General features: G+C 43.6%; 1 protein-coding gene across 2 annotated transcripts in view; it reads right to left on the minus strand.

Moving 5' to 3' along the window:
• pi4kab (phosphatidylinositol 4-kinase, catalytic, alpha b) overlaps positions 1-17,539 on the minus strand; it is a 230,214-nt gene that overhangs the window by 15,896 nt on the left and 196,779 nt on the right. For both annotated transcript variants that reach the window (XM_070888050.1, XM_070888049.1), the window contains exons 45-49: positions 16,032-16,102; positions 14,633-14,705; positions 14,295-14,365; positions 6,641-6,747; positions 1,140-1,244 (exon numbers count right to left, since the gene is read on the minus strand). In XM_070888050.1, the coding sequence (XP_070744151.1) occupies positions 1,140-1,244; positions 6,641-6,747; positions 14,295-14,365; positions 14,633-14,705; positions 16,032-16,102 (427 nt within the window). The remainder of the gene's footprint in view (positions 1-1,139; positions 1,245-6,640; positions 6,748-14,294; positions 14,366-14,632; positions 14,706-16,031; positions 16,103-17,539) is intronic.

Genomic DNA, 17,539 nt, shown 5'->3' on the forward strand with positions numbered 1-17,539 from the left:
CAGTCTTGAGTCTTTATCCTGAGACTATGACCCCTAGTTCTAAACTCTCCAACCAGGGGAAACAACCTCTCAGCATCTACCCGGTCAAGCCCCCTCAGAATCTTATGTGTGAAAATGGGATCACTTCTCATTCTTCTAAACTCCAGAGAGTATAGGCCCAATCTACTCAATCTCTCCTCATAGGACAACTGGAGTTCAGAAGAATGAGAGGGGACCTCATAGAAACGTTTAAAATTCTGACGGGTTTAGACAGGTTAGATGCAGGAAGAATGTTCCCAATGTTGGGGAAGTCCAGAACCAGGGGTCACAGTCTGAGGATAAGGGGTAAGCCATTTAGGACCGAGATGAGGAGAAACTTCTTCACCCAGAGAGTGGTGAACCTGTGGAATTCTCTACCACAGAAAGTAGTTGAGGCCAATTCACTAAATATATTCAAAAGGGAGTTAGATGAAGTCCTTACTACTCGGGGGATCAAGGGTTATGGCGAGAAAGCAGGAAGGGGGTACTGAAGTTTCATGTTCAGCCATGAACTCATTGAATGGCGGTGCAGGCTAGAAGGGCTGAATAGCCTGCTCCTGCACCTATTTTCTATGTTTCTATGTTTCTATGTAACTATCTCATCCCAGGAATCAATGAATTCATGACTCCCCATTAGTAGCGAACATGGATAAATATCAGCTTTTAGGACCACAGGCGTCATAACTTTCACCATGAAATACAATACATTGCAGCAAGGCCTAAAGGACAGGTCAGCACTTAACCAGTTTACTGAAAACAGCAAATTGTTGAAAAGAAAGTATGCATACTAAAAGGACTCTAAATTATTTTAAGCAAAGGTTCTGACATGGAGAGGAATTCTCAATTTGCTGGAATTTAGCCGACATATTAAAAAACAACCGTACTTCTATGAGTTAGATTTGCTTCCTGGTTTTATGCCTCATCCACAGTCTATAAGTATGTAATCCCGACATGTGAATATGGCACAGTGTTTTGAGGTCAGTTCTTTACACAGTAACAGTTTAGTTGTCCTATTTTCAATGTTAGTGCATATAACTGGATCCCATTGAGTTTATTGAATAATCACAATTAAGCAACATTAACATTTTCAATCTCATTGAATCTCATCATGTAGGACGTACCCCCGGGGCTGTAGCCACAACTCTGTAGGGAAAGACGAACAAATCCAAACCCACAAGCTGAATAATGTTCTTGAAAAGACCAATGATCTGCAACGCCAACATATCCTGCGGAGATTCACACAGTGAGCACACTTTGAGAGACAGGCATCAAAACACATGCAACTATTAGAAACTAAACATCGAACAAAAAAAGTGTTTCAGGTAAAACTGAGTGCAGAAATCAGTTATCATTAAGTGGTTTATAAGTTGTACATTTATCCACCTTTTCTAGATCTTCATCATCATCATAGGCAGTCCCTCTAAAAATGAGTTCTTAGGTGACTGAACAGCCCAATAGGGGAATTACAGTCTCTGTCACAGGTGGGACAGACAGTCATTGAAGCAAAGTGTGGGTGGGGAGTCTGGAGAAACATCTTCACTCAGAGAGATGTTAACCTGTGGAATTCCCTATCGCAGAGAGTTGTTGATGACAGTTCATTGGATATATTCAAGAGGGAGTTAGATGTGGCCCTTATGGCTAAAGGGATCAAGGGGTATGGAGAGAAAGCAGGAAAAGGGTACTGAAGTGAATGATCAGCCATGATCTTACTGAATGGCGGTGCAGGCTTGAAGGGCCGAATGGCCCACTCCTGCACCTATTTTCCATGTTTCTATGGATGTCGCACGCTCCTTCCCCTGCAGTTAATATTAAAACGCAAATACTTTAAAGGAACGATCCAGGGAAGTTTTAGAAAAATCATATTTCTAAACCTAGCTCCCGTGCAAAAAAAACTGGGAGTTGAAACTCGTCTCAGTTTGTAATTATGAATTTTTATTCTGCAAAGCAGGTCTTGCATTGTGGGGTTTGTGTGGTCACTGGTCTTTATCGCATTCAACCAGGTTTTATTTTATTTGAACCACATACTGGCCCTTCCCACCAACAGATCATTGAAAGTGTAGCTGACCTGTCTCGCTGCGGGAGGCCAAGTGAAGCTTTGTTTTAATGCAGCACGCAGCTCATTGTTGGAGAATTGTTTGGTTCAAAGCTCTCTGCAAAGCAGTGCAAAATGATTCTCTAACAGCAGTACAGATCCTAAACTTTTAGGGCAGGAGGAAAATTAGAATTACAAAGGGGAGGGGAGTTTCAATCTCATTTTCTGCAGAATAAGAAAAAATGAATAAACTTGGATTTATATTGTGCCTTATTGGCCCAAAAATCCCGGTCGGCAGCTTCCCGCGGGCGATCGGGTAAAAAAAACTTTTAAAAATGCGCACTTACCTGAAGCTGCTGTGCCCAGGCGAGTTCCCGGTCCTGAGGCCTCCACTGGCTGCGCGTCGCAGCGCGTGCTCAGGACATGCGCTGGGCTGGAGCTGCAGTCACATGGCTCTGGGCAGCCAATCCAGGTACAGTATTTTCTCATTCATAATAATGGGAACTCCGTAAGTTGGAATTCCCATTATGATGAATGAGAACATCGCCCCCCAACCCAAACACTAATAAAAAAATTTAAAAAAATACACCACATATTTTTATTAATTTAAATTAAAGTTATTTATGTATTATAAAAAAATATATATTTTCCCGATTAAAAAAAATGTAAAATTATGGTTTAAAATGAACTTACCGTAGTGGAGAGGGTTTTTGAACAATAAAATGTGTTTTTATAATTTTATTTTAAAATATGTGTGTGTGTTTTAACACTCTTACGCCTGTAACAGTAGGCGATGCATCTGCTTTTATCAGGCGCAAAAGTTTTCAGGACATTTGTTGGGCAAGATATGGGTAAATCCCGCAATCTTGCCCATGCAAATGTCCTGGCTGCCAAGATACGGAAGATCTGTCAGCTTGACAGATCGGAAAAGCCGGTTTTCAGCGCGTGCACAGTGTGTGCTGAAAACCGTTTTTTGCAATGCCTTCCCCAGGTCCATACACACTCCGTACAGACCCGGGGAGGCCAGAATCTCTGCCCCATTATGTACTCTGGACATCCAAAACTGCTTCACGACAATTTAATTACTTTGTGCAATGCCTCGATTTAAAAATTCTCATCCTTTTTTTCAAATCGCTCCTTGGCCTCACCCCTGTCTGTATCCTCCTCCAGCCCTACAAACCTCCGAGGTATCAGTGCTTCGCAAACTCTAGTCTCTTGAGCATTCCCGATTTTAATCACTCCACCATTGGCGGCCCTGCCTTCAGCTGCCAGGGCCCTTAGCACTGGAATTCCCTCCCCAAACTTCTCTATCTTTCTTTCCTTCTTTAAGACGCTCCTTAAAACCTGCCTCTAACATCTCCTCATGTGGCTTGGTGTCAAATTCGGTTTGATAATCGCTGCTGTGAAACGCCTTGGGGCACTTTACTACACCGATCATCCAAAAACGCGGCATCAGTTTCCACATGTACACCGACGAAACCCAGTTTGACCTCTTCTCTCGACCCCCGTGGTCTCTAAATTGTCAGACTGCTTGTCTGATATCCCGTACTGGATGAGCAGAAATTTTCTCCAATTAAATACTGGAGAAGCCATTGTCTTTGTTACCCTCCACAAACTGCATTCCCGAGCCACCGGCGCCATCCCTCTCCCTCGCACCCGTCTCAGGCTGAACCAGACTGTTTGCAACCTAGGTGTCATATTTGACCCTGAAATGAGCTTCGGGCCACATATCCGCAGTATAACTAAGACCGCCAATTTCCACCTCCGTAACATCACCCGTCTCCGCCCTTGCCTCAGCTCTTCTGCTGCTGAAACCCTCATCCATGCCTTTGCCTCTAGACTTTGACTATTCCAACACACTCCTGACTGGTCTCCCACATTCTAGCCTACGTAAACTAGAGGTGATCCAAAACTCAGCTGCCCAGTGTCCTAACCCGTACCAAGTCCCACTCACCTATCACCCCTGTACTCGCTGACCTACATTGGCTCCCGGTTAAGCAACGCCTCGAAATATAAGTTGTTGTACCTAAACGCACACAACATTCGAAATAAAGTAAATGAGTTGACGGCACAAATCATTACAAATGGGTATGATTTGGTGGCCATTACAGAAACGTGGTTGCAGGGTGGCCAAGACTGGGAATTAAACATACAGGGGTATCTGACGATTCGGAAAGATAGACAAGAAGGGAAAGGAGGTGGGGTAGCTCTGTTAATAAAGGATGATATTAGGGCAGTTGTGAGAGACGATATTGGCTCTAATGAACAAAATGTTGAATCATTGTGGGTGGAGATAAGAGATAGTAACGGGAAAAAGTCACTGGTGGGCGTAGTTTATAGGCCCCCAAATAATAACTTCACGGTGGGGCGGGTAATAACCAAGGGAATAATGGAGGCATGTGAAAAAGGAACGGCAGTAATCATGGGGGATTTTAACCTACATATCGATTGGTCAAATCAAATCGCACGGGGTAGCCTTGAGGAGGAATTCATAGAATGTATACGGGATTGTTTCTTAGAACAGAATGTTACAGAACCTACAAGGGAACAAGCTATCTTAGATCTGATCCTGTGTAATGAGACAGGAATAATAAACGATCACCCAGTAAAAGATAGTCTAGGAATGAGTGATCACAGTATGGTTGAATTTGTAATACAGATTGAGGGTGAGGAAGTAGTGTCTCAAACGAGCGTACTATGTTTAAACAAAGGGGACTACAGTGGGATGAGGGCAGAGTTGGCTAAAGTAGACTGGAAACACAGACTAAACGGTGGCACAATTGAGGAACAATGGAGCACTTTTAAGGAGCTCTTTCATAGTGCTCAACAAAAATATATTCCAGTGAAAAAGGGCGGTAAGAGAAGGGATAACCAGCCGTGAATAACCAAGGAAATAAAGGAGAGTATCAAATTAAAAACCAATGCGTATAAGGTGGCCAAGGTTAGTGGGAAACTAGCAGATTGGGAAAATTTTAGACGACAGCAAAGAATGACTAAGAAAGCAACAAAGAAAGGAAAGATAGATTACGAAAGTAAACTTGCGCAAAACATAAAAACAAATAGTAAAAGCTTTTACCGATATATAAAACGGAAAAGAGTGACTAAAGTAAATGTTGGTCCCTTAGAAGATGAGAAGGGGGATTTAATAATGGAAAATGTGGAAATGGCTGAGACCGTAAACAATTATTTTGCTTTGGTCTTCACAGCGGAAGACACAAAAACCATGCCAAAAATTGCTGGTCACGGGAATGTGGGAAGGGAGGACCTTGAGATAACCACTATCACTAGGAGGGTAGTGCAGGACAGGCTAATGGGACTCAAGGTAGACAAGTCCCCTGGTCCTGATGAAATGCATCCTAGGGTATTAAAAGAGATGGCAGAGGTTATAGCAGATGCATTCATTAGAATCCACCAAAATTCTCTGGACTCTGGGGAGGTACCAGCAGATTGGAAAGCAGCTAATATAACGCCTCTGTTTAAAAAAGGGGGCAGACAAAAGGCAGGTAACTATAGGCTGATTAGTTTAACATCTGTAGTGGGGAAAATGCTTGAAGCTATCATTAAGGAAGAAATAGCGTGACATCTAGATAGGAATAGTGCAATCAAGCAGACGCAACATGGATTCATGAAGGGGAAATCATGTTTAACTAATTTACTGGAATTCTTTGAGGATGGCGGAGCAGGCTTGAAGGGCTAGATGGCCTACTCCTGTTCCTAATTCTTATGTTCTTCTGTTTGTTGAGGTACATCACTGTTACGCAGGCAAATGCAGCAGCCAATTTGTGCACAGCAAGGGTGCACAAACAGCAAATGAGATGAGTGACCAGTTAATCTGTTTTTGATGGTGTTGGTTGAGGGAGGAATGTTGGCCAGGATATTGGGAGAACTGCCTTCTCCCTCTTTAAATAATACCATGAACTCTTTACTGTTCACTTGAACAGCCAGACAGTAGCTCATTTGAAAGATGGCCCATGTACAATGCAGCACTCCCTCAGTACTGCACTAAAATGTCAGCAAAGATTATGTGCTCAAGTCCAGGAATTTGACTGGAGCCACAATCTCCACAGGTAATTTAGTTATTGGGGTTGCGGTCATAAATAAGATTCACATTGAGTCTCTATAACCCACTCCGGCCTGACAAGAAGCGAAATCTCTGCGCTCCTCCAATTCTGGCCTCTTTCGTATCCCCAATTTCCTTTGCTCCACCATTGGTGGCTGTGCCTTCAGCTGCCAATGCCCTAAACCCTGGAATGTCTTCTCTCAACCTCTCTCCTTCTTTAAGTCGCTCCTTAAAACCTACCCCTTTGTCTAAGCTTTTGGTCACCTATCCTAATCTCTGATGTGGCTCGGTGACAAATTTTGTCCAAAAACGATCCTGTGAAGCGCCTTAGGACGTTTTACTACGTTAAAGGTGCTATATAAATACAAGTTGTTGCTGAGTACTGCTTTTATCCCAACCCCAACTAACATCAGCAGATCCCACCGAATCTTCACTCGTTCGTGTTTTAATTACCTCAGACCTGTGAAGTTATTATAAAATGTTTGCCGAGATATAATTACTGAAATTAAATGCAGGGTGAACAGGTTTACCTGTCTGCAGTCATCGCCAACTTTAAAAATGGCAGCCTGCCAACAAATCCTTTCAGAGTCATCTTTCTCAGTACTGTCATCTGTGAAGCCAGCACAGCAGCGAAGACCTGGAAATCATATCCCTATGTTATTCCTCACCGTTTGAGCATGTCGCATCAATGTTTAAGCATGCCTAAAATGTCTATTGCATATAGTTAAAGCATAAAAGTGGCACACATCATTGGGAAAAAGCAAAGTAATCATCAATATTTGACTATTTATTCAAATTTGAAAATGCTTGGAACACACACACACACACACACCACACACGTACAAACTTTTGACTATTTTCTCTGGAAGGCACTGACCCTCGTGTAGTATGATTCCCACAGGCACTGGCGTCTCAGCTCCCCTTCTGGGCGCCCCCGGATGTCCAGTCTTTAGGCCGAGTGTCTGCAGTGCAGAGCAGCATGCACAAAGCCAATCTTGCACTCATCCAACATTTACACACAAGACCTCGCCAAGAAGGATGTTTGGATAGCACACCAAGAGGAGGAACCCCCCCCGCCCCGACTTCATGTTTCCCCTTCCTAGCCTACAGATACAGAGGAAAACTGTAAAAAGAAAAGAAAGACGTGGATTTATATAGTGCCTTTCATGACCACCGGATGCCTCAAAGTGCTTTACAGCCAACAAAGTACTTTTTTGGAGTGTAGTCACTGTTGTAATGTAGGAAATGCAGCAGCCAATTTCCGCACAGCAAGCTCCCACAAACAGCAGTGTGATAATGACCAGATAATGTTTTTTGTTATGTTGACTGAGGGATAAATATTGGCCCCAGGACACTGGGGATAACCCCCCGGCTCTTCTTTGAAATAGTGCCCTGGGATTTTTTACGCCCACTTGAGGGCAGACGGGGCCTCGGTTTAACATCACATCCGAAAGACGGCACCTCCGACAGTGCAACACTCTCTCAGCACTGCACTGGGAGTGTCAGCCTACATTTTTTTGTACTCAAGTCTCTGGAGTGGGACTTGAACCCACAATCTTCTGACTCAGAGACTACCCACTGAGCCACAGCTGACAACTGCAAATGTAACGCCCCTATTTAAAAAAGGAGGCAGACAAAAAGCAGGACACTATAGACCAGTTAGCTTAACATCTGTGGTTGGGAAAATGTTGGAGTCCATTATTAAAGAAACAGTAGCAGGACATTTGAAAAAGCAAAATTCGGTCAGGCAGAGTCAGCACGGATTTATAAAGGGGAAGTCATGTTTGACAAATTTGCTGGAGTTCTTTGAGGATGTAATGAACAGGGTGGATAAAGGGGAACCAGTGGATGTGGGGTATTTGGACTTCCAGAAGGCGTCTGACAAGGTGCCACATAAAAGGTTACTGCACAAGATAAAAATTCACGGGATTGGAGGTAATATATTGGCATGGATAGAGGGTTGGCTAACTAACAGAAAACAAAGAGTCGGGATAAATGGTTCATTCTCTGGTTGGCAACCAGTAACTAATGGGATGCTGCAGGGATCAGTGCTGGGACCCCAACTATTTACAATCTATATTAACGACTTGGAAGAAGGGACTGAGTATAACGTAGCCAAGTTTGCTGATGATACAAAGATGGGAGGAAAAGCAATGCGTGAGGAGGACACAAAAAATATGAAAAAGGACATAGACAGGCTAAGTGAGTGGGCAAAAATTTGGCAGATGGAGTATAATGTTGGAAAGTGTGAGGTCATGCAATTTGGCATAAAAAAAATCAAACATCAAGTTATTATTTAAATGGAGAAAGATTGTAAAGTGCTGCAGTACAGCGGGACCTGGGGTACTTGTGCATGAAACACAAAAGGATAGTATGCAGGTACAGCAAGTGATCAGGAAGGCCAATGGTATCTTGGCCTTTATTGCAAGGGGGATGGAACATAAAAGCAGGGAAGTCTTGCTACAGCTATACAAGGTATTGGTGAGGCCACACCTGGAATACTGTGTGCAGTTTTGGTTTCCATATTTACGAAAGAATATACTTGCTTTGGAGGCAGTTCAAAGAAGGTTCACTAGGTTGATTCCGGGGATGAGGAGGTTGACTTATGAGGAAAGGTTGAGCAGATTGGGCCTCTACTCATTGGAATTCAGAAGAATGACAGGTGATCTTATCGAAACGTATAAGATTATGAGGGGGCTTGACAAGGTGGATGCAGAGAGGATGTTTCCACTGATGAGGGAGACTAGAACTAGAGGGCATGATCTTAGAATAAGGGGCCGCCCATTTAAAACAGAGATGTGGAGGAATTTCTTCTCTTAGAGGGTTGTAAATCTGTGGAATTTGCTCCCTCGGAGAACTGTGGAAGCTGGGTCATTGAATAAATTCAAGACAGAAATAGACAGTTTCTTGAGTGATAAAGTGATAAGGGGTTATGGGGAGCGGGCGGGGAAGTGGAGCTGAGTCCATGATCAGATCAGCCATGATCTTATTCAATGGCGGAGCAGGCTTGAGGGGCCGTATGGCCGACTTCTGTTCCTATTTCTTCTGTTCTTATGTTTAACTGTCGGGCCAAACTAGTCATTAGCCCCTGCCGCCCACACCCCCACTCCCAACCTAATCATATAGCTGTGAATGTGCTAAATTATCTATGTTCACACATAGATCTCGTGCTGACGTACTGCATATGACAGTGCCCTACCTGGCCATTGTCTGAGGCTGAACTAGTCTGTTTGTAAACTCGGTCACCTATTTGAGCCCAAGCTGGGATTAGACTGGATGACCTTTTGTTGGACGCCGCAGATATAATGGTAAGTACTGCAGGGAATAGAATACGGCCAGGGCGATCTCCTGGACTAGTTTTGATCGCCTGGATGGGTCGGAATTTTCCCAGATTATTTTCTCCCTAAATTGGCCTGGGTTTTTAAAATCAGGTTTTTGCCTCTCCCAGGAGATCACATGGCTCCGGTTGGGGTAAAGTGTAGAATGTTTCAGTACAAGGGGTGTCGCAGTTGTGTGAGGTGGTTTGGGCTGGGTTCTCTTTGCCTTTCCGTCATTGGTCATGGGTTGGTGACCAAGAGCTGTGCGGCTCTTTGTCGGCCGGCGCGGACATGATGCACCAAAATGGCCTCCTTCTGCGCTGTAAATTTTTATGTTTCTATATCTTCATCACCAAAACTGCCTAATTCCACCTCTAATATCGCACATCTCCGCTCCTGCCTCAGCCCAAGGACTGCTGAAACTCTCATCCATGCTTTTGCTCCCTCCAGACTTGACTATTCCAAAGCTCTCCTGGCCGGCCTTCCAACTTCCACCCTCCATAAAGTTGAGCTCCTCCAAAATCCTGCTGCCCGTTCCATCAAGTCCCGTTCACCCATCACCTCTGTGCTCGCTGACCTAGATTGGCTCCCGGTCCAGCAACACCTCAAATTTAAAATTCTCATCCTTGTGTGGCCTCGCCCATCTCTCTCTCTCTGTAACCTCCTCCTACCCTTCATCCCTCCAAGAACTCTACTTTCTTCCAATTTTGGCCTCTTGTGCATCCCCCACTCCCTTCGCCCCACCACTGGCAGCTGTGCCGTCAGCTGTCTGAGCCCTAAGCTCTGTAATTCCCTCGCTAAGCCTCTCTCTCTCTCTCTCTCTCTCTCTCGTGTAAGCCGCGCCTTAAAACCCAACGCTTTGAACAAGCTTTTGTTTACCTGCAGTAATATCTCATGTTGCTCAGCACCAAATTTTATCTGATGACGCTCCTGTGAAGTGCCTGGGGTGTTTTACTACGTTAAAAGCATTAAATAAATGCAGGTTGTTCTTTTTGTGTCAAGCATAGTAAGTGCGGTGAGCATAATGAGTTACACTGACGTAACCTTTTTGGGTATAGTTATTATGGGAACTCAAACAGCAACTCATTTTTATATAGTGCATTTAATGTTGAAATTGTCTCCAAATGTATTTATGGAGAGCATAGGTTCAGACGGTGAGACATGGCAGGAGAAACCAGGGGGTGTGACTCGGTGACTGTAAGCTTGGTCAAATAATAACATAAGAAATAGGTGCAGGAGTAGGTTCTACGGCCCCTTCAATAAGATCATGGCTGATCTGATCATGGACTCAGCTCCACTTCCCCGCCCACTCATCATTTAAGAATCTGTCTATTTCTGTCTTAAATTTATTCAATGACCCAGCTTCCACAGCTCTCTGAGGCAGCGAATTCCACAGATTTACAACCCTCTGAGAGAAGAAATTTCTCCTCATTGTTTTAAATGGGCGGCCCCTTATTCTAAGATCATGCCCTCTAGTTCTAGTCTCCCCCATCAGTGGAAACATCCTCTCTGCATCCACCTTGTCAAGCCCCCTCATAAGCTTATATGTTTCGATAAGATCACCTCTCATTCTTCTGAATTCCACTGAGTAGAGGCCCAACATACTCAACCTTTCCTCATAAGTCAACCCCCTCATCCCCGGAATCAACCTAGTGAACCTTCTCTGAACTGCCTCCAAAGCAAGTATATTCTTTCGTAAATATGGAAACTGCACGCAATATTCCAGGTGTGGCCTCACCAATACCTTATATAGCTGTAGTAAGACTTCCCTGCTTTTATACTCCATCCCTTTTGCAATAAAGACCAAGATACCATTGGCCTTCCTGATCACTTGCTGTACCTGCATACTATCCTTTTGTGTTTCATGCACAAGTACCCCCAGGTCCCGCTGTACTGCGGCACTTTGCAATCTTTCTCCATTTAAATAATAACTTGCTCTTTGATTTTTTTCTGCCAAAGTGCATGACCTCACACTTTCCAACATTATACTCCATCTGCCAAATTTTTGCCCACTCACTTAGCCTGTCTATGTCCTTTTGCAGATTTTTAATGTCCTCCTCACACATTGCTTTTCCTCCCATCCTTATATCGTCAGCAAACTTGGCTGATCATTGACCTCAACTCCACTTTCCTGCCCAAACTCCATATCTCTTGATTCCCCAAGACTCCAAAAATATAGTTTGGAAGCACACCGATTCCTCAGGTTATAATATTTTGTAATCTGAAACACTGCCCAAGCTAGAAAATGTTTAATTTGATTATTATTGTAAAGTTCAAACTTAAATCATTGGTGGTTAGGCCAACTTAACTGTAATCTCCACTGCTTTTAATACCAAGCCAATATCAGAGACAAATAAAATTTGAGGAATATCTTCATTTGCAATTAGATTTCTCTTTAAAAAAAAATCTAATGAAAACACATTTTTTGTCCCACCCCCCGACACAACAAACAAAAGCAACACAATTCGATGATATGAGCGGATAATAATCGGCTAACATGGCAATGTAGTACTCAGCGATTGCTCAATGTCAGAGCCACTGTCTTTCAGATTATATCTTGAACTCTAGCATTATCCGCTTTCAAGATTTCATTCTAAGAATCACAAGGAATTCTCCCGGTGTCCAGGCCAGCATTTTCCCCTCAACCAACGCCATCAAAAGCAGGTAACCAAGCCATTTAACTTGTCATTTGAGGGATCTCAAAATGGCTGCCTTGGTTACAATCACTAAACTTCAAAGTCGTTCATGACACATGAAGTGCCTGGAGACATTTCTGTGAAACAGGAAACACTATGAAAGTGCAACTCATTGTTTAAAAAAATTGGGGAACAGCTGGTAGTGTTATCCCACTCCCAGATTTCTCTCCATATTAGGTATAAAAATTCAGCTGAGGAGATGATACTCCTGAAATTAGCTACCGGATTTTTATAAAAATATATATTTTTAATTCATTCATGGGATGTGGGCATTGCTGGCAAAGCCTGCATCTATTTATTTATTTATATTCGTTTTGGGATGTGGCCGTCGTTGGTAAGGCCGGCATTTATTGTCGATCCTCAACTGCCCTCGAGAAGGTGGTGGTGAGCCGCCTTCTTGAACCGCTGCAGTCCGTGTGGTGAAGATGCTCCCACAGTGCTGAGCTCCAGGATTTGGACTCAGCGACGATGAAGGAACGGCAACACTTTCAGGTAAGGATAGTTCCCTGATTTGCGGGGCACCATTTTGAGACAGCACCTCCCAAACCCATGCGCCTGCTGCCCTTGTCCTTCTCGGTGTTGAGGTCACGGGCTTGGGAGGTGCTGTCGAAAAATGGTGCACGCAAATCTTCCATCCCTTGGGGAAATGCACAGTCCCAGGTGGATTGAGAGATGGGCTTGCATACTAATGCAACAGTGGAGAGACTTCAGTTCTGAATGGAGCACTGTAAACAATTGGCAAATACATCTGAAGTTTACTTTTCATCCTTCATTAGTGCAGCCAGGAATGTTAAGTGATATGGCAGGTGATGCGATGAGTTCATTGGTTTGGGTGTGACTGATGCTTATTTTCAATGTGCGATTGTTATTTTTAAAAGATTGTATCTGCTACAATTGTACGAGGGTTTCAAATGGTCCTTGGAAGTGATTGGCTTTAAAGGTTTATAGACATGAATTCTGTAGCTATAAACAAAAACTAGATAGCTCTTTCAAGGAGCCAGCACAGGCACGATGGACTGAATGGCCTCCTTCTATGCTGTGTTTCAGCTTTACGTCCTTCCCACAGTACCGAAACGGCTCTGATCAAAGTCACAAATGACGTCCTTTGTGACTGCGACCATGGTAAACTATTCTTCCTCGTCCTTCTCGACCGATCTGCAGCCTTTGACACAGTTGACCACACCGTCCTCATCCAACATCTCGCCACCGTCGTCCAGCTGGGTGGGACTGCATTTGCCTGGTTCCATTCTTATCTATTTAATTGTAGCCAGAGAATCATCTGCATGGCTTCTCTTCCTGCCCCCGCAACGTTACCTCTGGTGTCCCCCAAGGACCTATCCTTGGCCCTCCTATTTCTCATCCATAGACGGAAACCTACCTCTTTGACCAAGCCTGCGGTCAACTGCCCTAATATCTCCTTATGTGGCTCAGTGTCAAATTTTGTTTTGCAACCCTCCTGTGACGTTTTACTACATTAATAGCAACAAGTTGTTGTTGATGTAGTATCATTCTATGAAATCATTTCCAAACTATCAACAAAGAAAATACAATATTGTTTCTCTATAATACTGTGTCAGCTGTGGCTCAGTGGCCAGCACTCTCACCTCTGAGTCAGAAGGTTTTGGGTTCAAGTCCCACTCCAGAGACTTGAGCAGAAAAATCTAGGCCGACACTCCAGTCAGTGCAGTGCTGAGGGAGCGCTGCACTGTCAGAGGTGCGGTCTTTTGCACAAGACGTTAAATGTCTGCTCTCTCAGGTGCACGTAAAAGATCCCATGGCACTATTTCAAACAAGAACAGGGGAGTTATCCCTGTGTTCTGACCAATATTTAACCCTCAATCAACATAACAAAAACATATTATCTGGTCATTATAACTCTGTTGTTTGTGGGAGCTTGCTGTGTGCAATTGGTTGCCATGTTTGCTACATTACAACAGTGATTGCACTTCAAAAGTTCTTATTGGCTATAAAGCACTTTGGGGTATCCTGAGGTTGTGGAAGGCGCTACAGAAATGCAAGTCTTTTTTCCTATTGACCCTGCCCATTATATCTCATAATTATCTGGACTTCGTAACAGGAGTTGATTAGATACCAACAAGAAATCTTTATTGTAGGTAGATTTTACAATGACAGGTATGTGCAATGCCCAGAGTACAAATGGTTTTACTGACCTTCCCTTTCCAGCTCAGATACTCCACATCGTTTTACTTTAAACTTTGCCAAGTAGGGAGCTTTTGCAGCACTGTGTAACAAGAAGCAAACACATACACGTTTATACAAAGGATTTAAATAGCATAGAATTAGGATATTTTAAGAACTTACGCCCAAGTTACACTACAGACTTTCCAGCCCCCCATTTTATTTGTAGAAATGGCAGAAATGAACATAATGTGCAATTAAGATGTTTCAAAAGTAATTAATTGTTCCGAAAAAAAAAAAGAGTCATCTACTGCAATAAGTGCTTAAAAGGGGTGGCTGACTGGAGTGCTAAACGACAAATCAAATTCACCTTTGCATGGGAGTTCCTGACTTGTAGTCGATGTCCAAGACAATCGCTTCTGGATTACTGGGAAGGTAGCATCCTGAAACCAAAATAAACCAGGGCAATGCTTTGATGTCATCCGTTAATTATTGCACCTTTATTTTAATAGGAGAAATCAATTAGGAACACAATGGCGTCTTCTGGAGTGGAGGAGTCCCAAAATTGCAACAGTCCATCTTTAAAGATAGGGACACATTTACAAAATGAGAAGTGATAACACCCTGCCATTGGGGATGCTGAAATAACAAGAGGAAAAACATAGAAACATAGAAAATAGGTGCAGCAGTAGGTCATTCGGCCCTTCGAGCCTGCACCACCATTCAATGAGTTCATGGCTGAACATGCAACTTCAGTACCCCATTCCTGCTTTCTCGCCATACCCCTTGATCCCCCTAGTAGTAAGGACTTCATCTAACTCCTTTTTGAATATATTTAGTGAATTGGCCTCAACAACTTTCTGTGGCAGAGAATTCCACAGGTTCACCACTCTCTGGGTGAAGACGTTTCTCCTCATCTCGGTCCTAAATGGCTTACCCCTTATCCTTAGACTGTGACCCCTGGTTCTGGATCTCCCAACATTAATAAGAACATAAGAATTAGGAACAGGAGTAGGCCATCTAGACCCTCGAGCCTGCTCCGCCACCCAACAAGATCACAGCTGATGTGGCCGTGGACTCAGCTCCACTTACCCGCCCGCTCCCCGTAACCCTTAATTCCCTTATTGGTTAAAAATCTATTTATCTGTGATTTGAATATATTCAATGAGCTCGCCTCAACTGCTTCCTTGGGCAGAGAATTTCACAGATTCACAACCCTCTGGGAGAAGAAATTCCTTCTCAACTCGGTTTTAAATTGGCTCCCCTGTATTTTGAGGCTGTGCCCCCTAGTTCTAGTCTCCCCGACCAGTGGAAACAACCTCTCTGCCTCTATCCTGTCTATCCCTTTCATTATTTTAAATGTTTCCATAAGATCACCCCTCATCCTTCTGCACTCCAACGAGTAAAGACCCAGTCTACTCAATCTATCATCATAAGGTAACCCCCTCATCTCTGGAATCAGTCTAGTGAATCATCTCTGTACCCCTTCCAAAGCTAGTATATCCTTCCTTAAGTAAGGTGACCAAAACTGCACGCAGTACTCCAGGTGCGGCCTCACCAATACCCTGTACAGTTGCAGCAGGACCTCCCTGCTTTTGTACTCCATCCCTCTCACAATGAAGGCCAACATTCCATTCGCCTTCCTGATTACCTGCTGCACCTGCAAACTAACTTTTTGGGATTCATGCACAAGGACCCCCAGGTCCCTCTGCACAGCAGCATGTTGTAATTTCTCCCCATTCAAATAATGGAAGAAGCATTTCTCTTACCAGGCTGGACTTTAACCTCAGATAAGGCCTTCAGACAAGCTTTCTTCCTCTCTTCACCTTTAGGATACGGCCTAAGAGAAGTACGAGACAGTCAGTGTAAGATTCAGCGTTCTCAATGTTTCTGCTGCTCTTTCGGAGAAGAATTAACTGCACTTTCATAGAATCATAGAAATATACAGTACGGGAGGAGGCCATTTCGGCCCATTGTGTCCGTGCTGGGCGACAAAGAGCTATCCAGCCCTATCCCACTTTCCAGCTCTAGGTCCGTAGCCCTGTAGGTTACAGCACTTCAAGTGCATATCCAAGTACTTTTTAAATGTGGTGAGGGCTTCTGCCTCTACCACCCTTTCAGGCAGTGAGTGCCAGACCCCCACCACCCTCTGGGTGAAGAAATTTCCCCTCAAATCCCCTCTAAACATCTTAACAATTACTTTAAATCTATGCCCCCTGGTTGTTGACCCCTCTGCTAATTTTCTGATGGAAGCTGGTAAATACCATCTATCTGTAATCAGATTTTCACCGATCTACACTTTCTGCAACACACGGTCAAGAGTGGAACATGAGGAACCTGGAGCACCGCGGGTGTAATTTTGGGGTCTGTCCAGGCAGGCGCTGTGCTTGTCAAGATTCTCCTTTGCAGCTCACGCTGAATCAATGAAACAGCAGGCGGTGCATTCACATTGCACGTTTAGTGTCAGCACAAAGACCCTTCAGCTTCGCAGTCCTGCACAACCTTCAGTGCAAATCAGGAGTCAAGGCTAAAACCGAGTCAGAAGTGGAACGAGAGCACTCTTCCGGGGACCCTAGTTCCTCTTCCCCGGATGTCAGCTCGGACTCTGGGTCCCGATTTCACAGTCTATACGAAATGCGAGTGGACCACTGGAACTTTAGGCAGTTTTGCAGAATTCCTCAATGCAGGTAGACGAGAGATAAAATGCAATTCACAGAGAAAGGCCGATGGAATGTGCTGGCAAGCCAAATATAATTGCCAAAATAAAGAGAGTTAATGCAGTAACTTCCAATTAAAGATTTACACAAGGCTGCATTTAAAAACAGCAAAAGCAACTCCTGTAATGAGGCCAAGCTAATCATAATGAGGCAACTGGGATTTGTTTTCAGTAAACAAGGTGCACAGATTGTCCTGCTTCAATAAGTCATGTTGACTCAAATCTCAATCTCGATACCCCTGCCATTTTTTTTTTTTTTTACATAGAGTTTCAAAACATTTTGAAAAGCCTATACTTTTAGCAAGAAACCCATTTTGTAAATGCAAGTTTGTAATTTCCTTTCATTTTTGTGGATTTTACTGCTACATAATCAGCATATAAAAGATAAATTACACGTGTTGTCACCACTTTACTGCACAAAACTCAGATCGTAATGGCATTGAATTTTTCCAGTAGGAAAATCATACAATGAAAAAACTACTTCCTATTTGTTTCAAGGTCACACATATTTCTAGGTTGGAATATCGTAGCTAATCACATCTAGCATTATTTAATATGCCT

The sequence above is a fragment of the Pristiophorus japonicus genome, chromosome 8 (assembly GCF_044704955.1).
Source record: "Pristiophorus japonicus isolate sPriJap1 chromosome 8, sPriJap1.hap1, whole genome shotgun sequence".
In the NCBI taxonomy this organism is placed as follows: Eukaryota; Metazoa; Chordata; class Chondrichthyes; family Pristiophoridae; genus Pristiophorus; species Pristiophorus japonicus.